A 27,019-nucleotide genomic window follows, 5' to 3' on the forward strand; every position below is an offset into this window, starting at 1 on the left:
TTAAAAAAAAAATCAATAAGTGAATTCAAATTAAGGACTACACTGGGTTTGAACACTGGTCTGTGTGAACTGAAGCCCGCAGCCAAAGTGTATGTAGCCAGTCACTTAGGACTGCCCACAGAAGTGACCAGTAAGAGATCCGAAGCTGCCACTACTATTGAAACAATGCATCTTCTATTGAAGCAGGGCCAGCTTTAATAAATTGCTTCTTCTTCTATAATTTTTCTGTTGAATTATAACAAGACCAACAGGTATTTCTTGAACTTTCAGAAAATTTGCTTAGCCTAAACAAATAGAGTGAATGCAGCCACCAAATCTGAGGAATAGTAAGCTGCAACATATTTAATTTATGTTCTTGGGTTCAGGGATACCTTTTAGTACTTTTTTGGAAGATTTATAATTCCTAAGGAAGTCCACAGGAGAATGCCTAATGAGAGAAATATGTAATGCTCCATTAAGTGCTGCTTAGTGTTTGCTTTTCAAAGGCAACCCCCCCATCTTATTCACATTTTCCTCCAAGTTTGTAAAATTTAGAGAACCTGCACCATGTCCAGTTGGATATTTACTGCTACAGTGGGACAATGTGGCCACAGTGCAGCCCACGCATAACAATATATTAGTACTAGATTTTAATCTTGCTCAGTGTACTAATGTTTTGCCCAAACAAGAATATTAGATACTCTTCATTTGTAGGCCATTTCTGTAATTACAGGATTTTGTAATTGTTGGACTTGGGTTACAAACTGGCTTGGCCACAATATTTGCTTTAGATTTCCGGACGGGAAATTTGACTTCACTAATAACTAGTGAATCTGATAGGCTATGATCCCTCATTTCCATTTTCTGTGTGTTTGTCCCCCTTTTGGGTGGATTTGAAAGATTACTGTTGGCCCCTGTGAGCCTCTGTGCTCTCCCCCTTGGCTCCCATCCCAGTTAAGATCTCAATCCATTATCCCTTTAATGCTAAACAGTTTGAAGGTTTGGGATAGTTAAAATTATAGCAATTTCATATCTCCACGTACACCTTATTTCCACTTCAGGGAACTTGCAATTAACACTTAGTTTGTAATGACCTAGTTCCTTTGACTTGTGGAGCTCTAACAAGTTTCAGTTTCCCTACTCTTTTATTACTCAAAGCTCTATGTTGTATTTATATCTGGCTCAGAGAAATTGTCTACGTCCCTCTTATGGAAAATTTTCAATATATGCAAATACAATATTGTCTCTTCTATGAGTGTGGACCTGAAACAGGAGGCGACATATTTTGATGATAATACAAAGGTGGAATCAGTAGGAGAGGGCACCAAGCCAGTTAACTTCAGAGATAGGTAGGATGATATTACAGTACCAGTACTCTACCTTTACATTTAGGTGAATGTAAGATATACTGTATATAGAGAAATAGCTCACTGCCAATTTCCAGCACTTGGTTGCACCCGGCTGTTCTTACTTAGCGCTATAGACACTGTAACACAAGAGACTGGTCAAGGATATAATTAAAGAGTATATGTGGTCCTCAGAGGTGTGAGGCATGTACTGATGATTCAGCAAGTATGTAACCAGCAGTTAAGTCCAGAGAAAGGAAGGGAGCAGACAGTAGCATAATCCAAAGAGAGGCAGAAGTCTGGGCAGACAGTAGACAATAGCGTAATTTAGGAGCAGGCAGAAATCAGGGCATGTGACAGACAATAATGTATTCCAAGGACGGGTAGGTGGCAGGAAATAGTGTAATCCAGGGACCAGCAGAAATCAGGGTAGGTGTCATGTCTCCTCTATTAAGTGGAGATGTGAAAGCATTTTATAAATATCTAAATGGTGATTTTAGTATAGGGGATAAACTATACAATCTTCGGCCTGTTAAGAAAACACATGGTCACTCAATGAAGTTAAACAAGAAGCGTCCAGTTTAAAGAAGTGCAGTTTGAAGCTAACTTTAAACTGCATTAGGGGTTATTTACTTTTACAGCAGTAAGGTTGGGGAACTCCCTTCCACAGTTGGTGGTATCAGCGGGGAGTGTTGATAATTTAAGAAAACTTTTAGTTGGTTATCTTAGCGAATGTAATATACAGAGATATGGGAAATGGTAGTGACATAAACACACACACACTACTATACAACATATGTGTTAAGCTACTCAGGTTAGTGGACCTAATCCTCCTGAAAAGCAAATCACATTAGCAGCGCTTTTCAAAGTCTTTTTGATCCCAACTGGAATTCACAGTCCTAAAATCAATATTTCAACAGGTGCACAGTCTCTTGGTGTAACCAGAATATTCTGTCCTTTCACCACGGTGTTCAGTATCCAGGACATACACCTTCACCACACCTTGTGTACCACTCCCTAGGCAGTGCTCACTCAGTGACTAGATTCTTGTACTGTACCTTTAATATATTCACTGGAATCGCTATACACCAATTTCCAAAGATGGGACTGACTCCACTAACTCTATCTTCTTCGCCACATCGGTTTCCCTGAATTGTTCCTTCATGTTGCCCCCACGCTCCAGCTGTCACTCCACTCCTCATCTACACGTGAGCTTCCCCTAATTCACCAATGTGGCGAAGAAGATAGAGTGAGTGGAATCAGTCCGATCTTTGGAAATTGAAGGTGTATGTCCTGAATACTGAACACCGTGGTGAAAGGACAGAAAATTCTGGTTACACCAAGAGACTGTGCACCTGTTGAAATATTGATTTTAGGATTGTGAATCCCAGCTGGGATCAAATAGACTTTGATAAGCGCTGCTGATGTGATTTGCTTTTCAGGAGGATTAGATCCAATATTCTGAGTAGCTTAACACACATGTTGTATAGTATATGTCTTCCTTATAGCAGCAGCTAAACCCAAACAGGGTGTCATATACATTATTATTGGTTTATCCTTAATCCATAGTGCTGGGTGAGTGAGTAACAGTGGTTTAATACTATTGGACCTTACTCCATTTTGTGATAAACACACACACACCTTGAACTAGATGGACTGGTGTCTTCAACTATACCAACTAAGTAACTATGTAAGAAAAGCAGAGACATGCGATAATATTGCTTTACAGAATTACAGCTGTCTTCCATGTAATATTATAAACACCAATTAATTCAGTTACTTTTTTAAAAAGCAGTTATTTTTAAATACAGCAAGTGTAAATACATTAATCTGACTTTGTATTAAACTTTAATAATCCTCTCTAGGTTGGATAGGCAACACTGGGTGCCAATTAGGTGTGCAGTAAACATTCTGACAGGAAAAAAGTGCAGAGTAAGCAGAGGGAGGGGCTTACCTGTGTGCTTCTTCTCCTTCATGTTTACTCACAGGCAAGGTAATTGCAGCAGGCACACTTTCCTATGGACACCCAGCCTCTTGCAAGAAACACTGAAAGTCCTGCAATACAAGTGTCATTTACAGCTGCTGCATCCATCCATGCAACAAGTAGCAATATAAACATCTTTTTTCCCACCATTATAATGTACATGAAAATGTGGACAACCAAAAAATAAATAATGAAACATATGATCCTATATCCCATTATTGGGACTAAAACATAGAGATAAAGGTTCAGAAAACAAATTAAGCAATCAAATACCCGAAACTAGAGCAAAATTCACACAAGTCAAGGAAAAACAAGTGGAAATTTTCATATTTATACAGATTATATTTTAAACACAAAAGCACCAACATCCAACACCAACCTCCTGGCCAGCACTTCCTCTTATGCTTGTTCCCCCACCCTCCATCGCTCCTCATAGGTCAAAGAGCGAGAATTCTTTTGTAAAGGTGTGGTGATACTTCTAGTGTTGATTTTGGGAACTAACCATGATTAGTAGTCCTGATATGTAGCAATGTAAGATGGAGGTTCCATACTTAGGGCACCCAACAGTAATGGGCTTGCACCTTGGATGCCAGGGGCTAGCTAGCAACTCCCCTGCATAGAACCACGCTCAGTTTATACAGGCCAGTTGAAATAAGGTTATTGAATTGTTGCTTGGAAATTTTGTTGTCTCTTGTGTCCTTTGGCTGGTCCAGTCTACTGATGCTTCTGTAATATTGTGTGTCGTTATGTTTTTACTTTTGTTACGAGGAACTTGTTGACCATCTGTGATCTCATTATTTTTTACTGTAGCTCATATATGTGCATACTAATTTTCTTTCTTTATGTCTACTTGTGTCCTGATCCAGATTCAAGCCTCGCGTTCTGGACCTGAATGTGTCAGTACCTAAATCCATTGTTTCATTAAATTCCATGTTTTGTAATAGTGTGTGCTAGTCCTGCTTATAATTCATTTGTGATTTAGTATATTTCTTCTAGTTGTTTACTGTCCTTCAGTCATTTTAGTTCTTAGTATTAGGCTATGCATGTTCATATATTTAAAAGATATTTTTTTCATACACTGACTAATGTATACTCGTTATACTGTAACAAGCTATTTACATATATACACACCAACTCCATGATATAATATTGCCAAATTCAACTAGTAAGACCAGTGTATGGAAAAATACTGTGCTGGCTTTGGATATCCATTAGTTAAATTAGTGCTTTGCTATGTACTCTCCTTTATAAATGTATATGATGGAGATGCAGTTTAGCATTACAGTGAGTATGGTATCAACCTGAGATGTAAGATGCAAAGTAGTTTTCCATTTCCTAAAATATTTACGAAACCCACTAAAGGGCAATAATTCCTTTGCCACCCCCCTTAGCCCTAGCAGTTCGTCAGCAGTGGTCCAGATTGTCAGATATTGAGAAATTACTTATGTTCACTGTGTTTTCTGTATTTTTTTGTTTGTTAGAGAATTGCTTTAAAATTAAACTCCAGGCAGATAATAAAAGATTACCTTTTAGGGTTCACGCACATGGCAATAAAAGGGCCATACAGCATCCAAAGCTTATATAAGCACTTTCCCAGGGCCCACATCTTCTGCGTTCAGCTGTCCATATACATCAATTAGAAGATGTAACGATTAGGCACCTGAAGTTGCATAAAGCACTTGCACACGCTCAAATATATGCTCTGAAAGCAAACTGTCAGCTTTGGAGCATACCTTGGAGTGGGACAGGGAGCTTTATGCAACCCCCTGTGCATAACTACATACAGCCACATTTTCGAATTGGTGTCCATGGGTGGCTGTATGCAGCAGCCGCAAGTCACAGGAAAGTTTTTACGCAGACCGGATGTTGTACAGCTCTATGGCTGTGTGCACAAGCTCTTAATACAGCCATGTCTTCATTAAAATACATTTTAAATATAGCTAGTAGAAGTACCTCAATCTCTATTTACATAAGGTTTTCTTTATTGCCATGTACAGCAAAATGTCAGACGAGAATCAATGTGAGCAGCCAAGCCTTACATTACCAATGGTTCATGGCTGGCCATACACGGTTCAAATTTCTTTCCTGCAAACACGGCTTGCTGGAAAGAAATTTGCTTGATTCCATTCTCAACACAGACAGTGCTGACAGAGGAATCAGCAATTGTCTTCTTTCAGTGGGGGGTTGGGGGGGCAGGGTGAGGGAAGCCACACCCAACTGGAGAAGGCAGTGATTATCACTGGAGGCTATAGCAACCGCTAGCGATAATCAAAGAGGGAATCTGGCAGGCTGGTTGTACCCAAGTGGATCAATCAACTTGATACATTCAGCCTGCCCATTACCGTTCAAATCTCGGCCGATTCCTGCTGAACCAGCTGAGATTTGAACCGTGTATGGCGGTCCTAACATTAGGCAATTGCTGTCAGGAAGAGGAAGCATAGAGATGACCTCATTAGTGTGGTAATGCCGCTTCTTTGTTTAATGACCAGGCTGGGGAAGGTTGTTGACCAAGCTGCATTACTTGGAAAAAAAAAAACAAGGACACAAACCTAGCTGTGCTATCTGGAAGAAGAAGTGCCTAGATCACAAGACTGGTCTAACATAATTCTAAAAATTTAGCACAAAATAGCTTGCATATGTCTTTTTGAGATTTTATTTAGGTGTTTGCTTGGAGTTCAGCAACTGTGAATTGAACTGATGTTTCTAATCACAAGCTGTATTTATGACAGTTGTTATATTAATTTTAAGTATAACTAAAGGCATTTTTTTTTTAGTTTTGGACGGAGTAGTGACAGATTAGCACCCCTGATTGTCTTTATTGCTGTCTGTGCCCCTGTTAAGGAGATTCAACCTCCTGTTTTCCATTATCATTAAAAGTGAAAGTAAAAGAAATTACCCACATTTTGGGTTGTACCCAGAAAAGTAATAGCAGGGAAATCTTCCAATGGGGACACTAGTTCTGATGACCTGGGGTCCCCAAGGAATTCCCTTGATTTACAGGGATTTCTTCTCACTTCCTGTTTGGCTATGGGACAGGAAGTGAAGGGAAAACTCCACAATGGGACACAGATGGGCAAAAAAAAAATCTGAGAGGGGTTACAAGCCTCCCTTACTCTATCCAAAATGAACGGAAAAAGTTTTTCATATAGTTCTGCTTTAAAGCATCTGCCTTGGAGATTAGTAAATTTATAGACCAGAAATAACCAATAATAACAATGATAGTTCTGTCCAAGTCTGCACCTGTGGTTGAGCTATAGGGTGCAAGGGGGAGGTTCAGCTGCCTTTACATATAATTACTGGACATGGAAAAGCTCAAGTGTCTCCTGCTGACCAACTGAGAACAGGGGTCACCAAAAGCTTCTGAGCCCATATAAGCATGAATGATAGCATTACCATTGTACGCATAATTATGTAATCATACAAAGAATAATACTGCCAATATAACAACAGGTCTTCTACATTCAAGGTAACAGCTTTAATTTAAGGCCCTTGATCCCTCTACAATTTCAGTATTTCTAAAGGTAGCAGGCAATCATGAATTAAGTCATTTAGAAGTATAATATAGTTTTATGCAAGAGATGACATTGATCAGCCCTAATAAATGCAGTAGTTCAATGTAGGATCAATGCACATAGATATATATTCTTGCATCTCAGGTATAAACCATATTTTAGTATTTATTGTTGTATGTATGTGTTTCACAAGTGCCACCATCAACAGTTACTATGCTGTCTGTGTCTATCATATGGCTATTATTTTTCTCTCTGTAAAATATTACTATACTATTTTACTATTGTATTATAGTACTTTTGTATACTTTCAGAAATATTTTGTACACAGAGGTTATTACCAAGGCATCTGCTGAGAAAATGTGTTGTTATACAATAACTTAAACACTACAATAATACTGTTTTAATTGAAAAAACAGTATAAAAGTTTTCCCATAGCAAACAGATTTTAGTTTACTATGGACAGACCAGTGGAAACTTTTAATGTATAGACTTGGCTTTTGCACCCTGAACAGAGACTTCAGAATAAAGTCTTCCCCGCTAAAGACAAATAAGGCCTCAAAATCTCATTAAAGGCCTCAACGCTATTTTTAATCTCTTTTTTTTTTGTGAGGCAATTTTTTGCCACTGTCTTCTCAGCTACTTGGCCTTTGTTGCCATCCTCAGGTAACACCCCAGAGAAGTAATGTTTGCTATAGGTTATCTCATACTTGACGCATTTCGGTTTGCTTCTTTAAATAATCCTTAATAATCTTTATTCAATTAGCACATTTTAAGATCTTATTTTATAGTATCAGATGGCATACAAGCTTTGTAATAGTGGCAATATGGCAATAGACACACTATATATTAAAGATGGAGGAATCAAAAAATATTTGTGTTTTCTATAGCAATCAGGTTCCAACTGCCATTCGTATTAAAATTTGGAAAACAAAGCAGTATTGGTTGTTATAAAAAAACGTTTGTCTGCCATACTCCATTTTGTTATACATAAGCCATACCTTTTCCTCAAGCCCATAGTTAGCTTCCAGTTGCTAGTATCCGATTCCCATGTTTCTCATACATTCAAATTAGGGCAATATGCAACCCTAACCCAAGGGTTACGTAACTCCAGGAAAGCTATAAAAAAGCCCACAATACTGTATATGGGTAAAAATGCCATTAATTAAATCCTATGTTTAAATCAAACTACTATTTGCATTTGTAGCTCCCTCTTATTGTCTCTTCTGGCTTCTTTTTTTATTCAATAAGGCTCGGTTCACATTGATGCGATGCGGGAAACCCTGCAAATCCATTGCGGATTCCTTCATCGCATCCTACTTGCAGGCAGTTCACAATGCAAACTGCTGGGAGTGTCAATACAAAGTTAATGACACCGCCAGATCGGTTCGCACATCGCAGTGCAAACTGTCAATTCGGACAGGAATCGGATCACATAGGTGTGAACATCTATGCTGTCTGATTCTGGTGCGGACAAAGAAAAGGGTCCTGCACAAGTTTGGTCTGAATACGATGCAAATTCAGCCATACAATCTGTGTGAAAAAAATAAATCAATATTGCTGCGCCAAGTGACTTAATTCAATAAAGTTAAATCAATAACGGTAATGTGAATCATATACATCAATAAAATGTGCATAAATATAAACTAAATATCCATATGAAAATATAATAAAGTATAATAAAGTAATCCAATGTAGATAAAAAGTGCAAATGCAACAAAAAAGTGCAAGTACAAAAATGTCCACAAGGTGCTATAATCAAATAATCAAAAAGTCCCAAAATAAATCCTATTCAAAGGGAGAGTCTTTAGAAAATCTCCAACAGTGATCCAATGTATGGAAAGTGCAAACGTGCTCCAAACCCTTCAACCAAGTGCTCACAGTGACTGGTGCTAGATTAGCAGCTCACCTTAAGGTTAGACTCCTAGGAGTCATACAAGCATCGGGATAATAAACTGGTCAGCCTGTCCCTTCCACTCCACCTCTTCCACCTCCCCTTTGCCGGTATTCAGAGTGCGATGGTACTCAGCAAGAGAAAAGGAAGAAGGATCTAGTGCTCTCAGTTTAAATATTTTATTTGTAAAATCAAAAGGAAATACACTTACATATGCCGACACTTCAGACAGTGCGGGCTGCAAACAGCTGATTGTATCTACGAAGCAGAACCTCCCTGGGTCTGACGTTCAATGAGTAGGCTCCTCCCCGTATGCGTTACGTCATGTGACTTCGTCAGCGGGGTGGAGCCTGGATCGAACGTACGGCCTAAATGGTGCAGCAAGAGGAAGAACCTGTCCTACTCCTGGAGTCATTAATTCCATGTGCCCTTATCCCTAATAGCACTCTGCAGAACCGCACGGCGATATCAGTAAACTGCTCGGCGGTATTGAACAGCAACCGGCATATAATCGATAGCCTGTTGAAAACTTTGCACACATTAATGAAGGATAAAGAGCATATATGAATAATCATATATAGATAAATAAATAAGTAAATCCCGGGAGCCTACTCACGTCAGTTCCCAGGAGATTCCACTATACCAGCATTAACTCATTAGATGCCTCCTATCATACAATCTAAAACCATTTAATATCTGGCATGAATACATATTAAATACACAATAATAATTCTAAAATAATCCTCCCAATCAAATAACCCACAATTAAAATAAATTTTATTAAATCTGTCTTAAAATAAATATTAAACCTCAATGATATACCAGAAATCATTAAAATTGATATGTGCTTAAAAATTATATTTTAAAATAAATGTAATAGATGTTTTATAAAAATGTATTTTAAAAGTTAAAAATTAAAATCAGGCAAGGGAAATCCTTATTACAAAAATTCCTTATTATAAAGCAGGACCATATTATAGAACATGGCAAATGAGTGACACCAAAATTGACTCACTCATTCACTTAGACCATGGTGATGTTCTTTACAAGTGTTTGCTATTTTTGTAAACTGTTTTTGTACTCATATTTTGCCTTACCTGTCTTTTTCTTACCCCCCCCCCCCCCCTAATTAGAATGATAATTAAGTTATTAGATAAAATCAGTTTTTTTTACATACCTTATTTTAGAACATCATTACTAGACCTTTGTGCAACTCTTTGCAATGCAGGCAGATTATGGTTGGTGGGACAGGATGGCAGGGTACTGTACATAGCTTCCTGAAAACAGGGAGCTCTAGAAATAGCCATATGTGATGCTGAGCCTCCATGATTCAAAGAACTGAAATCCAATGAATGAAAAGGGTGGACCAGAGACAGTAAGGCTTGGAAAAGAGCTAGTTGATGTTAGACATCTTCCAGCCTGGAATTAAGTCCTGCGCTATCTGACTTGCTGCAGATTCTAGTTCACACTTTGAGAAGCTCACAGTGTGCAGTGAAATCAAAGTAAGCAATTTCAGTACATGGGAGGAGCCTGTATAACAGTGCAAGAGGAAAGGTAAGGCTGGAGGCCAGTTTAAAAGTATTGTCCTTGATTTTACCATTCAGTGTTCTTTCAAAGTATTCTTTATAGCCTTGCCTGGTACTTTTCTTAGGCATGTGTCATTTAAGGTGCATTCCAAGAATATAACTAGTGACTTATATGAACAGTATTTGAAACACCATAGGTATTAGGCCGTGAAAGAATACCTTAGTTGAATATAGTGAAATTGCATGATAAGAAGGTATTCGCTATGGGGTGAGGTTTTTAATTTTAAAATAATTGAAGAAAACCAATATTTAGACTAATTCTGGATTATTTGCAATATACTCCCAGGCAGCAGAAAATTTTCATTTTTCAGTATTTTCCAATGAGTGGAAAGAGTACCACTGAATGTTTCCCACCTCCTGTAGGATCTGAATAGTGTTCTTTGGTTTGAGTTTTCATGGTTCACCATATCTGTTAGATGAAATTCTGTACATTACATGCAAAATTAAATGTATTAATGTCGCACTTGCTTTGAGACACAAGAAGACCTGCAGAAAAGCATCTCTCTCTCTTCAGTTTAGAAGGAACATGCAGTTCATAGCAGGTCTGGGAAGTCGCTAAGATTCCAAAATTTCTGAGGCATCCCTGATAAAGATGAGGTGCACAGTGAACATGGGCAAAATGTCAGTGAGTTTAATAGAGCCCGAATTAGGCTTTAAAACTGCATCTACAACACACACTTTCCTCAGATCTAATTCCCTAATTTTATCAATAAGTAACGTCACCCTGCTGGTTTTACTGTCTGTTAAAGATACTGTCCCAATGCCATGCCTGCCTTGCAGTCATGACAGCGAGGTGGAAGGTACTTTAAACCTTTAAATCTTACTTTATTTATTTGGCTCAATGTTTGAAATGATTACCAGAGCTGCATTAGGCACTCCACTGGGTGTTACCAGAGTATGCCTACATTTGGGATTTTTAGACTAGTACACACATACTAGGGCCAATTTAGACAGGAGCAAATTAACTTGTAAGCATGTCTTTGGAAGGAAATCAGAATACCCCATTTGTACTTGCAACATATATCAAACTTTAGAGAGAGATATACAAGAAAAGGAATTATGTGATAATTGAGATGGGGTAAATAATATGCAAATTGGAATCATTTTCCTAGAAATAACCCTTCTTTTTTAAACCAGGCTATGCAGAGAATGCAGTTTGGAAATGCAAAATGGAGAAGAGAGGGGGCAGGAGGAGAAACAAAAGAGAAAAATTTGGGGATGGTGTATAAAATACCTCTTAGTGATACGGTCCATTCACAGTCTTATCTGAAGGGTTTAAATATGCCCCTAAAAGAATGCTTAATGAAATTGAAATGTATATTGATCTACACATGTACAGTATGTTAGCAAAATACATTCAAGGAAGTATTTTTAACTAATCCTCTCGTGAGGTAGCTCCCCAATAATGGTTTTGATCGTGCACAGTTTTCTAATGCCTTGACCATGAATCCAGTGAATGATAATAAATGAATCACCACTTTTAATAAATGGTGATTGAGGTAGTGAAGAAGTTGAATATTAAGAACAAAAATATTAATAATTTCAAGCATAAACTTGAGCAGGGTATTAAATGTCTCACAAAAAAATAAAGATCTGGTTATATGACTGGCTGACAAGAGCAGAGTGGATTTAAATAAAGATCATGTGAATGAGATGAACAAACTCCTTGCTGGCAAAGAGACATATGGTATAATGAATACCAACCCTACCATGAGCTTTAATTAGGAATTTAAAAAATAGTAAATGGAGGGTATAGTGAAGGGTATTTGAATAATATGTGCAAAAAGGTAAATCAGCGCAATTAAATATAAAGTGGTGTAGTGTTAAGACCCAATAATTTGGGTCACATAAAGAAAATACAGCAGCTATATAGAACCTCCTTCACTAACGGGAGAAATGAACTATAGACAAATATTTATACAGCGCTATATAAAATCAATTAAAGTGACAATGTGCATCATATAAATCAATAAACTCGCTTACAGTGCAATATATATTCCTCTTAGGTGCAATATATAATGTCCATAAAGTGCATTCAAAGTAAAGTGCATAAAAGTCCACTAAAATATAAATATAACCGTGGTTTAAAATTCAATGAAGTGCTTGATAGATGTTTCCATATAAAAGTGCGGCAAAGTGGCTCGATTCCGTCCAGCGACATAGACCTACGTCGCTGGACTCCTCCCCTTGTGGGCAGTGCGCGCGTGCCGCCAGAGGCTCGTTTCCGCTGTATTCAGACACAGTGGGAGTCGGGCCAGGGAAGGAGAGGCGGTGATCACCGCCGCTCTTCCCCGATCGTTGGGGATCGAGTGAGGAAATCCGCCCGCTTGTGTAAACAAAGCGGGCGGATCTCCTATGTGACAGGCAGGGACAGATTACAGGATTCAGCATAGCTGAACCTGCGATCTGTGTCACACAGTCCCCTCCCCCCACACACGTCAGTAAGCACCAGGCATACATTTAACCCCTTGAACACCAATAAACTTAACCCCTTCCCTGCCAGTGACATTATTACAGTAACAGTGCATATTTATAGCACTGATTACTGTAGTAATGTCACTGGTCCCCCCAAAAGTGTCAAAAATGTCAGTCAAGGGTCCGATCTGTCCGCCGCAATGTCGCAGTACCGCAAAAAAAATCGCAGATCGCCGCCATTACTGAAAAAAAACAATAAAAATTACATAAATGACAAATCTTTCCCGTAGTTAGTAGCTGCGATAACTTTTGCGCAAACCAATCAAAATATGCTTGTTGCGATTTTTTTTACCAAACATATGTAGCAGAAAACAAATTAGCCTAGAATGTTAAAAAATTTTGATTTTTACATTTTGTTTTTGGGGAATTTCATATAAAAAAAATGTGAAAAATATTGTTATTTTTTCAAAAGTGTCGCTCTTTTTTTGTTTATAGCACAAAAAGTAAAAATCGCAAAGGTGATCAAATACCACCAAAAGAAAGCTCTATTTTTTGGGAACAAAATTACATAAATTTAATTTGGGTGCAGCGTCGCACAACAGCGCAATTGTCCGGTAAAGTAACACAGTGCTGAATCGCAAAATATGGCCTGGTCAGGAATGGGGTAAAATCTTCCGGTCTTAAAGCGGTTAAAAATACACTCATTGAGAATTTTTTTGTCTAAGACATGTAGCTAAATACATTTTGGCCTAAATATATGACAAAAATTGATTATATTGGATATTTTTTAACTGTCAAAATAGAAAAATATTGTTATTTTTTCAAAATTGTCGCTCTTTTTTTATTAATATTGCAAAAAATGAAAAGCGCAGAGGTGATCAAATACCACCAAAATAAAGCTCTGTTTGTGGGAAAAAAAGGACATAAATTTTGTTTGGGTACAGCGTTGAACGTCCGCGCAATTGTCAGTTAAAGTCGCACAGTGCCAAGTTGCAAAAAGTGGCCTGGACGTAAAGCAGGAAAATCCTCCGGTCCTAAAGTGGTTAATCTGCAAAGACCATCTTGCAAAAGCCTAGAGAAGTGAAGGAATCCTATGAGTAAGGCCTAATCAGTTCACAGTCCATATATTTCATAGGTGTCCCCACATTTCAATTTCCTGTGCATCCATCACCAAGTGACACCATAAAAGATCCTATAACGTGGACCATTAGAATAAATGGTCAAAGCGCTTGTTTAATCCCTTTAAACAGGATGCACCAGACACGTCTCCCATCAGCACAACACCCAAAACCAACATTAAAAAAAGGTGCTATAGTGAAAAACTATAAAGATATAAAGAGTATATAAAATGTATATAGGATCACCTAACAAAACTGACTCTGATGTGTCACCATGCAGTGTGAAGTAATATTACCACAAAGGTGGCCAATATAACTTCTCCACTAAACTAGTGTATTGAAAAATGTCATAAATTGTGGGGCTAGTGAAAGCACATCATTTTAAAATATATAAATCTTACAACCAGTGCAAACCGAAAACATCATAAACAAGTTCATAATTCATGTGGCCAGTGAAAACCCATGTGTGCTGCAACATACATACCTGTAAATAAGGTGCTAGTAGTGCAAAACAAGTTTGTATATAAATAAATAAATAAATAAGCACATGACCAGTGAAGTCCCCTTTGAATAAATAGATAAATGAACACATGACCAGTGAAGTCCACTCTGATTCTCCAAAAAGGATAGTAAATGTTTATACAGACACTGTTCAATGAAATAGATAAGCTTGTATCCAATACAAAAATTCCTAAGTACTCCTCCAAAGTGCTGAAATGGTGAAGAAAGATTTTCTAAAAGTGCTCGTGCAATGTCCAGTGATCCCATCCCCTAAGATGAAAACACTTACCAGATGTTATGGACCCCTTAGCCATATCTATTAATTTAGTCACAGTGTAATGATCAGCAGCATATCCAGTGTTGGTGCTTAGATAAGCTTCTAGCGGGGGGTTAATTTCATATTCATTATACGTCTGCCATCCGGATTGCTCTATCAATATCGTGAATATTTTAATAAATAAAGAAGTATATATGCCCAAAGTGTATTTTGTAAAAAATTATTAAAAAATTTTAAAAAGTGCTGCAACACTTACATTAGAATATACATCATAGCAAATGGGCAAAGATAACACAAGCCGCATATAGGGAGGATGAAAAAGTAATACTTCTCCAAAGCAACGAGCTGTATGGCCACACCAAACTCCACACGTCGGTCGGCGAGCCTGATGACGTGGTGTAGTAGCCACATCCAACGCGTTTTGTCAGAGAGATTACTTTGTCATGGTATTAGCTAGACGCTGTACACCATGCTTCAGGTTTTAATGCACTGCATGTAACATAGCAACCACCACTGCCAGCAGGATACTCATTTTCTAAACAAGATAAACCTGCAATAAGGCAGAAATGTAATACCTCCTGCCAATGTGCATTGCGACCATAATGCAGAGGAAAACCTCCATCTAGTAGAGAAAATTGGATATTACAACAAAAATTAATTTAACATAAAAACTTTCTGCCAATATGTAAAAATAACAAGCCCTCAGCCTGCTATATTAGATTACAATATTAATACTTTCAAAAAAATAAAGTAAATAATCATATGCCAGCATAATATAACCAATATATTAAGGAAAATTCACTTGTGGTAAAAAAAATGTAAGTTACACACACACAGTTAATTAGCTATTTTTAAAAAAAATATTTATGTCCCATCAACATTCATCCTGAAGGGAACATCATTTTTAAGGCTGAGTATCCACTTGGTCTCCAACTGGAAATTTCCCTTTTGATATTACTCCTCCTCTAATTGAGAGAGAGAACTTATCAATGACTAAAAAAGTGGTACCCCTAATATCTCGTCCATAGAATTTATTCTAATGTTTTGGTACGCTGTGGTTCTGTATCCCAACCCTAATATTGGAAATATGTTCCTTTAGCCTGATTTGCAATTTCCTAATTGCCCTACCCACATACTGGTAGCCACAAGGACAAATAAACATATACCACATTCTTGGTGTTGCATGTTATAAAAGAAGTGTTATCATATGTTTTATTCGTCTGGTTTGAAGAAAGGGTGTCTACCTTTCTACCCTTAAAAGCATTACCCTGCAAACTTCACATTTACAACAAGGGTACATAGTTAGTCAGGTTGAAAAAAGACACAAGTCCATCCGGCTTAACCATTAAAAAACAAAAAAACAGTAAAGTAAACCCAAACATACAATCCCATATACACAATACTATACCCGCAGTTGATCAAGAGGAAGGCGAAAAAACCCCAGCAAAGCATGATCCAATTTGCTACAGCAGGGGGAAAATATTCCATCCTGAACCCTCCGAGAGGCAATCAGATATTCCCTGGATCAACTTTACCTATAAATATTAGTACCCATTTATAGTATGTATACCCAGGAAAGAATCCAGGCTTTTTTAAAGCAATCTGGTGAGCTAGCCAGAACCACCTCTGGAGAGAGTCTATTTCACACTTTCCCAGCTCTTACGGTGAAGAAACCTTTCCATATTTGGAGACGAAATCTGTTTTCCTCTAGACATAAAGAGTGCCCCCTTGTCCTCTGTGTTGACCTTAAAAGTGAATAACTCAACACCAAATTCACTATATGGATCCCTTATGTATTTATACATGTTGATTATATCCCCCTTAATCTCCTCTTCTCAAGAGAGAATAAATTCAGTTCCTCTAATTTTTCCTCATTGCTAAGCTCCTCCACGCCTCTTTGGTTGCCCTTCTCTGCACTTATTTCCAGTTTCTCTACATCCTTTTTGAGAACTGGTGCCCAAAACTGAACTGCATATTCCAGATGAGGTCTAAGTAGTGATTTGTACAGGGGCACTAAGATATCTCTCTCTCTGGAGTCCATGACTCTGTTTATACAAGAAGGAACTTTGCTTGCTTTTGAAACCGCAGCTTGGCATTGCATGCTATTATTAAGCTTAGGATCTATCAGAACACCCAGATCCTTCTCCGTTATGGATTCCCCCAGTTCTACTCTCCCTAGTATATATGATGCATTCATATTCTTAGTCCCCAAGTGCAAAACTTTACATTTATCAACATTAAACCTCATTCGCCACATAGTTGCCCAATGAAACAGTGCATTGAGGTCAGCTTGTAAGTTGGAGACATCCTGTAAGGAAGTTATTCCACTGCAAAGCTTGGTGTCATCTACAAAGACTGAAATTTTACTTTTAATTGCAGACCCTATATCATTTATAAAGATATTAAAAAGTAAGGGTCCCAACACTGAACCTTGGGGTACACCACTGATAACCTTAGACCATTCAGAGTAAGAATCATTAACCACTACTCTCTGAATTCTATCCTTTAGCCAATTTTCTATCCATTTACAAACTGATCTTTCCAAGCCAGTAGACTTTACATTACACATTAGTCGTGTGTGGGGAACTGTGTCAAAAGCTTTTGCAAAATTCAAACATACTACATCCACAGCCACCCCTCTGTCCAAGGTTTTACTTACCTCCTCATAAAAAGAAATCAGGTTTGTTTGGCAACTTCTGTCTTTTTTTATGAATCCATACTAATTTTTTTCCAGGAAGAACTTAACTATGTAGTCTTTTATTAAACTCTCCGGTATTTTACCGGCAATAAAAGTTAAACTAACAGGTCTATAGTTACTTGGCAAAGACTTTGATCCCTTTTTAAATATAGGCACCACATTGGCCCTATGACAATCCAGTGGTACTATTCCAGTCCTAACGAGTCCATAAAAATTAGAAATAAAGGCTTTGAAATTACAGTGCTCACTTATTTTAGGATGCATGGGTGGATGCCATCTGGTCCAGGTGCTTTATCCACCTTTATTCTGTCTAAATATTTCTGGACCATATCACTTTTGAGCTATTGTGGATAATTTGGGGCTGTGTCAATACCATCTTCATTATGGTCATGAGCTCCCCCATGCTCCTTTGTATACACAGAGCTGAAAAAAGTATTTAATAAATTGGTCTTCTATTTGCCCCCAGTCACCCACTCCAGATTATTTTGTAAAGGGCCTACATGCTCAGACCTGACCTTATTAATATATTTGAAGAATTTTTTGGGGTTTGTCCTACTATCTTTTGCAATCTGTCGTTCATTTTGAATTTTTGCGTCTTTGATTTCCTTTTTACATATTCTGTTATATTCTTTATAACAATTAAACAATGATGGTGTTCCTTCATTTTTATATTTTTTAAAAGCTCTTTTCTTATTATTTATAGCTTTTTTAACTTTGACCCTGAGCCACATAGGTTTTATTTTTATCCTTTTAAACGTATTGCTTATGAGAATATACTTTGCAGTGAGTTTGCATAGAGTCTTTTTGACAAATTCCCATTTCTGTTCTGTGTTCATCGATGCCAATATTCCCTCCCGATCTAAATCCTGGAGAGCAGCCCTCATCCTTGGAAAATTTGCTCTCTTAAAGTTAAGTGTTTTTATATTTCCTGTATGCGTTTTTTGCTTACAGCTAACATTAAATGAAATATTATGGTCACTGCTACCCAGATGTTCTTTTATATGAACATTATTAATAAGCTCTGCATGGTTTGAGATTACCCGGTCCAACAGAGCATCATTTCTAGTGGGGGCCTCAATAAACTGTACCATTAAATGGTCTTGTAATAGGTTTATACATTTTGCCCTTTAACTGTTCCAGCAGTGCCATTACTCCAGTCAATGTCTGGGTAGTTAAAATCCCCCATTATTATCACTGTCCCAGCCCTTGCAGCCCTTTCTGTCTGTGCCAGGAGCTGAGTCTCCACCTCCTCATTAATACTGGGAGGTCTATAACAAACTCCAATGATAATCTTTGTATTACGCACACACATGTACATTTCCCCCCATACTGCTTCAGACTCATCACACTCTCCATCAACTAGGTCCTCTTTCACACTCACTTTGAGATCACTTCTCACATAGAGACAGACACCACTACCCCTCCGTTTTACCCTGTCTTTCCGAAAGAGAGCATAGCCAGGAATATTAATAGCCCAGTCATATGAAGAATGAAGCCAAGATTCAGCAATACCAATTAAATCATAGTTCTTCTCGTGCACCAGAGCTTCCAACTCACCTATTAAACACTTTAATTCATTGTCACATTTTGCACACATATTTTGTATATTTTTTACTTTGGTACAAATAGTATAATTTCCAATGGTTGTTTGTAACATGGGAGCCTTCTTATCCTCTGCCATAACCCCCCCCCCCATCTTTCCCCATTCCACCCACCAATAGGGGCTGACCCCTGTCTGACCTGTCTTCCCCATTATAACCTAATTCACCCTCCCCCCTCAATCCTAGTTTTTAAAACTCCTCCATCCTTCCCATAAAGCTCTCTCCTAGCACAAAAGACGCCCTTTCATTTAGGTGCAAACCATCTTTAGCAATGAAAAGTGAGCCCGGTGCTCTAAGTACCCAAATCCCTGCTTCTTACACCAGGTCTTTAACCATGCATTCAGCTCTCATTTGGGATGGACATTGGCCCCTCCCTGGGACCCCCGGGTTCCCCCCCTCCCCCCAGTCCTCTAAAAATTGGGTGGTCACTGTGGGTCTTCAGGCTGGGCATCCGCAAAACTCTAGGCCGCGGCTTGTTGCCTGCTAGGCTGCGGCTTGTGGCCTACTAGTGAGTCGGCCTCCATTGAGGGGGGCAGCCCCAGTGAGCCTAGTTGGGATGCTTGCACCTGCGGCTGGGCCTCCACACAAATTGAGGCGACAGGTAGCGACCAGATTGGCACCTCCCTTGGAAGGAGCGGTGCTGTGGGGGTGGTTTAATTTTTGATGGCAACCATGCCACCATTATTGTGGAGGGCACCTTCCCCTTTTAGCACTGCGGGACCATCAGGATACCCTGCCTGCACGTCTGCATCACGGCAGGCCACCCCCTTTTAAGGGGGCTATTTCCTATTTCCTCTATGGAGGGGCGCAGGGTCTAGTAAGTGGTCTATTCATGGACCCTGGGTCAGCATCCCCCTTGCGGGGTCACAGTTGGTATCCCTCCCCTGATTGTTTACAGTTCCCTGAAAGGAAGGCAAGGCACATCCAATTCTGGTCCTCAAGCTGCTAAACTGCTTTGTGCGGGTACAGAAGTTTCCAATGGAGTCCATTCGCACGGTAGTGGCATCCCTACATCTGGGGGATTTTCCCGCTTCTATCAACATCAAGGACGCCTAACTTCACATTCCAATATATTCTGGTCACCAGCGCTGGGTGAGAGGAGCGTTAAAAGTTTATGGCATTTACTTTTGGTCTCTCCTCTGCTCCTCGGGTCTTCACAAAGGGTTGGCCACACTGCTAGCATTGTTGCGTCAGCTTGGGATCGCGGTACTGGGGCACCTGGATGATCTTCTTCTGCGAGCAGAGTCTCCAACTGCTGTGATGGACACCTTGGAGATTACTCTGCTATCTTTGAGGGAGTTCGGTTGGATTCTGAATCTTCAGAAGTCTGCTCTGGTTCCATCCACAAAACTGGACCGAACCAGAGTGTTGCTCAGCCAGAGTGTTGCTTCCCCTGGAAAAACTCAGAAATTGCAAGAGGCAATTCAGCTTTTGTTGTCCAGCAGACGATCATCCCTCTGGGCTTGCATGCGGGTGCTGGGCCAGATGGCGTGTACCTTTGAGGCGGTTCCATATGTACAGTTCCACACGAGATCTCTGCAAAAAGAGATTCTGGTGAAATGGGACAAGAATCCACAGTCCCTAGAGGTGGTTACATTCTCCGGCACTTCAGCAGGGAAAGCCTTCTCCCCCTGTACTGGGTGGTTATCACCACTGATGCCAACCTGTCTGGGTGGGGAGGCATCCTTGGCACAGCTTGTGTTCATGGGGTCTGGACTTGGGAAGAGTCCAGACTGCTGATCAATGTACTGGAACTCCGAGCGATCAGACTTTGTCTGGATCATTGGACAATTCGTCTTCAGGGGTGTCTGGTACGAATGCAATCGGACATTGCCATGGCCGTAGTCTGTCAATCACCATGGGGCACAAGAAGTGTCCTGGCGGATCGGGAAGTACCTGGCATTCTAATGTGGGCAGAACGATCGTTCCAGCCCTTTCTGCTGTACACATTTCATGGAAGGTACAGAGGTTTGTGACATGGTCTCAGGATCCTCTGGCTGATGCCACCGACGCATTAGTGGCTCCTTGGCGTCAGTATCATCTGATTTATGCCTTTCCCCCTCTCAAACTTCTGCCAAGACTCCTGTGCAGGATCAAAGCAGCAAGGGATTGTGGTCTTTCTGGTGGCTCCAGACTGGCCTTGCCGGTCTTGGTATGCCGATCTGGTATGGTTGGTCGCGGATGCTCCTTGGAGACTTCCTCTCAGGGAATATCTGCTGTCTCAATGACCAATCTTCCATCCTGCTTTACAGTCGCTGGTTTTAATAGCTTGGCTGTTGAAAGCCAGGTGCTGAAGGATAGAATTTTGTCTGAATCGGTGATTCCTATGCTGTTAAAGGTTAGAAAATCTACCTCTAGGTAGATCTACTATCGTATTTGGAAGACGTACGTTGCATGGTGTGAGTCTTTTGCGGTGCTCCTTAGAGACTTCCTCTCAGGGAAGATCTGCTGTCTCAAGGCCCATCTTCCATCCTGCTTTACAGTCCCTGGTTTTAATAGCTTGGCTGTTGAAAGCCAGGTGCTGAAGGATAGAATTTTGTCTGAATCGGTGATTCCTACGCTGTTAAAGGTTAGAAAATCTACCTCTATGTAGATCTACCATCGTATTTGGAAGACGTACGTTGCATGGTGTGAGTCTTTTGGGGTTCTCCCTCGCTCCTTTTCGGTGGCTCGGATCTTGGCTTTCCTCCATTGGGGGGTTGAGTAGCGCCTGGCCTTGAGTACCATCAAGCGCTAGGTTTCGGCCTTGGCAGTTTTTCTTTCAGCGTCCATTGGCCACGCTTTTCTTGGTGCGTACCTTTATCCAGGGAGCTTGACACTTGGGTCCTCCAGTGCGGTTTACATTCCCACCGTAGGTCCTCAAATTGGTGTTGTCAGTTATCCAGGAATCTCCCTTTGAAATTATGGGTAGGTTCCCCAGCTTACATTGTCCCAGAATGTGGCCTTTTTGGTGGCTATTACTTCTGCGTGCAGGGTATCGGAGCTGGTGGCGTTGTCTTGTCATTCACCTTACCTGTTGGTTTACAGAGCTAAGGTGGTTCTTCGTCCCTGTCCGTTGTTCCTTCCAAAGGTCGTTTCTGATTTCCATTTGCATGGAAACATTGTATTGCTTACCTACTGTAAGTCCCAGGCCTAAACAGGAAATTGCTCTGCATTCCCTGGATGTGGTTCAGGCAATCAGGGTGTATCTGGCAGCTACAAAGCCTTTTAAGAAGTCAGACCCACTATTTGTACTCATGGTTGGACCTCAAAAAGAATTGGCCGTTTCTGCTGTGACCATTTGCAGATGGATCTGACAGACAGTGATTCAGGCCTATTCAATTAGGGGTCAGGTTCCTCCTTTCCCTATTAAGGCACACTCTACTTGGGCGCTTAGTGCCTCCTGGGCCTTCCATCATCAGGCATCAGTGATTGCAAGGCGGCAATCTGGTCGTCTGCGCACACTTTTGCAAAGTTTTATAAAGTGGATGTGTTGGCATCTGCGAATGCTTCTTTTGGCCGCAAGTTTTTGCAGGCTGCTGTTTAGAGGACTTTGTCCTCTTTGAGGGTGTATTGTTTTTTTCAGGTGAGCTTCAATTGTTTTGGGTAAGATCCATATTACCTGGTTGGTTATGGTTAGCCTTGGGAATTTTTTTCTGCTGTTTTCCCACCCCTCATGTTTAACACTGCTTTGGGACGCCCCAATGGTTAAGAAGAATCAGGAGCTGTGTTCGTCAATGAACGAAAGAGAAAAAAGTCAAAAATTGGATTTTTGACTTAGCGTAAAATCCATTTCTCTGATGTTCGACAGACACAGCACCCACCCCTCTGTGGAGTTGGCTTTCTTCTAACACTGCTTGTAACAAAACTGAGTGCCTATAACTGAGTGTGGGTGTATACCCACTGGGACTGCCCATAGGCCTAGTCAAGCTTTTTCCTGCCTAGTGTGCTACTCCTGTAGGGGGCAGTATAACACAAAGGTTTAGTAGGATCAGGAGCTGTGCCCGTCAATGAACATCAGAGAAATTGATTTTCCGGTAAGTCAAAAATCCCATTTTTTAATAGCCCCATGCTGAACAGAATAAGATGTAACAAATGCCCAGTTAAACTTATCAGAGTTAGATGTCTCTCTTTTACGTGTAATCAGTAAATCCTTCCTATTTCTAGATGCCACCTGCCCTATAACCCTATCCAGGTTACTATTGTAACCTTTTTCAATGAATCTCACTTCGATACACTGAGACTGAAAATAAAAAGCTTCAATCTTAGTGCAATTCCTCCTTAGGTGCAAAATTTGGCCCTTGGGAATTGCTCTCAGCCATGATGGATGATGGCAGCTGGTGTGATCTATGTAAGAATTTCTGTCAGTGCCCTTAAAATAGATGGTGGTGAAAATTCACTTGATCAGTGCTGGCTTCACACTGAAGCACAATGCCACAATTATTAGCTTTGAGGACAGATATAAAATCATGCAAAGATTCCAGGGGAAGATCCCGTATGAGGAGGATGTGTTCTGTACCCCAGAACACAAGCTTCGGGCATCTACACCCATAGACAGCATCCTGCCCCTACTTTGCTATAAATATATTTGCCAATTGGTGCAAACTTTGCGCCCATGGCAACTACACGCTTTTGAACATAATAGTTGTTGCCAAATCAAAAGTAGTTATGTGTCATGGCAAAATTCAACAAATCCAAAATAAAACTAGTCTGTTCAGGGCACAAAATACTATCCTTTTGGAGAAAATACTTAACAGCACTCAGGCCATGAGCATGTGAAAAAATTGTATTTATTGACGTGACGTTAGCAGTGGCTAGTACATAACCCTGTTTCCACTCAAAATCTTTAAGGACAATAATCACGTTTAACATGTCCCTCAGGTATGATGAAGTGCTACAAACTAACGATTGAAAAAATGTGTCAATGTATTTACCAATACGAGATGTTATAGAGTCAATTACACTAATAATAGGACGCCCCAGTCAACTAGCGAGACTCTTATGAATTTAAAGAAAATAATACGTAACCGGTAACCCATGATGCTGATGGGACCAGAAATGCTTTCTCTTTTTTGTTCATTATATCATCTTTAAAACCGTTTTCAACAATAGTCAATAAAGCCTTCTTGTAGGTGTTAGTTAGATTATAATGGAGGGGAGCATAAGTATCTCTGTCAGATCCATTTCTAAATGATATGCTTCCTTAGTCAGGATGACTATGCCTTCCCCCTTATCCACTGGGTGTACAACAATATCATCTCGTTCACGTAGCCTATGCAGACCCTCCTCAAACTGCACAATTTTTATCCGATTTAACAATGCTAGTTTGCCTAAATCTTTGCAGACCAGATCACGAAAAACTGATACAGAGAGGGCCATATTTTTAGGAGGATTGAAAAGAGATGCATTGGATAATTGTGTATGTTTAAAGTCATTAGTCGATCTTAATGTATTTTGTATGGGGTTAGACAATATACATTATATCTTTTAATTAATAAGTTTGTGATAGCGCAGCCCAATAGTGAACAATCAATCATGCAATCAATTGAAAAATTTGCAAGCCACATGGAAGAGGGGTGTAATGCGTAAAAGGGGAGCCAAGCGGCCTATATCATTACTTAATCTGGATCCTGTGAGACCCTGTTACTCTGTTGTATTGTTATATCATATTGTTTGTTTTTAACTGAATAAATGTCAGTGCATTACCTTAAGCTTGGCTGGTATTCCTATGCATTTTAACCACGATACTGCACTACAGGAGATTGTTTTCTTTATTCTGGGAGTTCTCTGAAGTCATCCCAGCTGGGGAAGTTCTATCATCAGATGAGGAAGTGAGCAGAGGACCCACTATCTGGTGTAAAGATTGATTACCATTATGCTGTGTTGGCCCTTTTGAGGGTCTTCCCCTAAAGTCAGGGAGTATTTCACCTGGTGACTGAGCAGTCTTCTTATATGGTGGAGCACATATTAAGATATGAAGATGCACTAGAGCACTTTAAGTGTGGACTGTTGGGACTTTATTTAATTTAAGCTCCCCCACCTCTTCATAAGGGCGGGTAGTTCTAACCTTGTTACATAGTTACATACTTACATAGTAATTGAGGTTGAATAAGAACAATAGTTCATCCAGTTCAACCTGTGTAGGTGTGTGTGGACGTAATTATTTCCCATACCCCTGAATCTTTTGATCCTTGAGATGAACGTCCAAGAGGCTTTTAACAGTAGTCATACTCCCCGCAGTTACTTCCACTTGTGGTAGAGAATTCCACAATCTTGTAGCCCTTACTGTAAAAAAAAAACCCTATGTAGTCTAAGATTAAATCTCTTCTCCTCTAATCGCATTGTATGGCCTCGTGTCCTCTTGCATTCATTGCGACTGAACAGTTTTTTTTTCTATGTTGAGATCACTGTTGAGGTACTTGTAAATTGCTATCACGTTCCCCTCTCAGGCATCTCCTTTCCAGGGAGAATAAATCAAGTGCTTGTAAGCTCTCTTCATAATTAAGGTCCTCCAATCCCCTAATCAGTTTAGTTGCTCTTCTCTGGACTCTCTCCAGCTCCTTCACATCCCTTCTGAGGCTTGGCGACCAGAACTGGACAGAATACTCCAGAATGTGGTTGGACCACAGTTTTATAAAGTGGTAGGATTATAGATTTATCTCTGGAATACATCCCCTTCCTTATGCATGCTAATATTCTGCCGGCTTTGGCAGAATGCTTGACATGCTTGACATTGCATGCTATTGTCAAGTCTATTTTCCATTTTTGAGTCCCCCATGGGTTCCCCCCCGCCCAAAGTGTATTGGGCGTTTATGTTTTTAGTCCCCAAGTGCAATACCTTACACTTCTCCACATTAAACCTCATTTGCCATGTAGTTGCCCACTCTGTTATTTTGTTCAGGTCATTCTGTAAGATTTCTGCCTCGTGATGTGAAGTTATTGCCCTACTTAATTTTGTGTCATCGGCAAAAACTGAGATTGAGCTAATGATCCCGTCCTCAATGCTATTTATGAATAAATTGAACAAAATTGGTCCCAGGACTGAGCCTTGGGGGACCCTACTTACCACCCCAGACCAGTCTGTGTATGCGTTATTTATTACCACCCTTTGGACACGCCCCTTTAACCAGTTTTGTATCCAAGAGCAAACCTTGTGGTCGATGCCTACAGACCTTATTTTAAAAATTAGGCGTTTGTGGGGAACTGTATCAAACGCCTTCGCAAAATCCAGGTACACCACATCCACTGGTCTCCCCCTATCTAGCTCACAGCTCACCTCCTCATAAAATGTTAACAGATTGGTTTGACAAGAACGCCCTTTTGTAAACCCGTGCTGATTACTTCTGATGATGTTGTTCTCTTTAGCAAACTCTTGGATATAGACCCTTATCATCCCCTCCAGAAGTTTACATACTATTGACGCCAGGCTGACCGGCCTATAATTTCCCGGGACACGTCTCTGCCCTTTTTTGAATATTGGTATCACATTGACTTTCCTCCAGTCACCTGGTACAGTTCCTATCAAAATACTATCAGCAAAGATCAGGAACAGTGGTCTAGATATAACCTTACTGACTTCTTTGAGTACTCTCGGATGTACGCCATCCAGTCCTGGTGATTTATTTGTGCTAATGTTATCAAACCTTTACCTGATTTCACCCTCTGTTAGCCATAGCGGCAAGTCCTGTGAAGTACTGCTAACCATACAGTCATGGTCAGTGTACCCCTCCTTCTTGTGTAAAGACTGAAGAGAAGAAAGCATTAAGCACGGTTGCCTTCTCTGTGTCCTCTGTAACCATCCTCCCATCATCGTTAATTATGTGTGCAACATGCTCTGACCTTGTTTTTTTGCTGTTGATATATTTAAAGAATTTCTTAGGGTTCTTTTTACTATCCTCTGCTATTTGTCTTGTAGGACTCTACTGTGTAGAGTTTTTTGTTTTCTATGACTTTATTTATTTACAGCAGTTTATTGTTACCCAATATTTATGGAAGTCACTATTTTTTATTTTTTCAATTGATTGAATAATTGTTCACTATTGAGCAGCACTATCACAGCTTTTTTCATTACTGATTGCACTGTATGTGGGAACACATTTAGTGATAACAGCAGTCTCGCATTTTATATAGGA

General features: G+C 39.8%; 1 protein-coding gene across 2 annotated transcripts in view; it reads left to right on the forward strand.

Annotated features, from left to right (window-relative positions):
* ADCY1 (adenylate cyclase 1) overlaps window positions 1-27,019 on the forward strand; it is a gene marked incomplete at its 5' end in the record, with an annotated part of 584,954 nt that overhangs the window by 346,802 nt on the left and 211,133 nt on the right. Inside the window, one exon of one of the 2 annotated variants that reach the window (XM_082257737.1) lies at window positions 4,176-4,205. The exons of the other annotated variant lie outside the window; for it this stretch is intronic. Coding sequence (XP_082113863.1) covers window positions 4,176-4,205 — 30 coding nt within the window. The remainder of the gene's footprint in view (window positions 1-4,175; window positions 4,206-27,019) is intronic. 2 annotated transcript variants of the gene reach the window in all.

The sequence above is a fragment of the Pelophylax lessonae genome (genome assembly GCF_965119305.1).
Source record: "Pelophylax lessonae genome assembly, chromosome: 5".
NCBI lineage: Eukaryota > Metazoa > Chordata > Amphibia > Anura > Ranidae > Pelophylax > Pelophylax lessonae.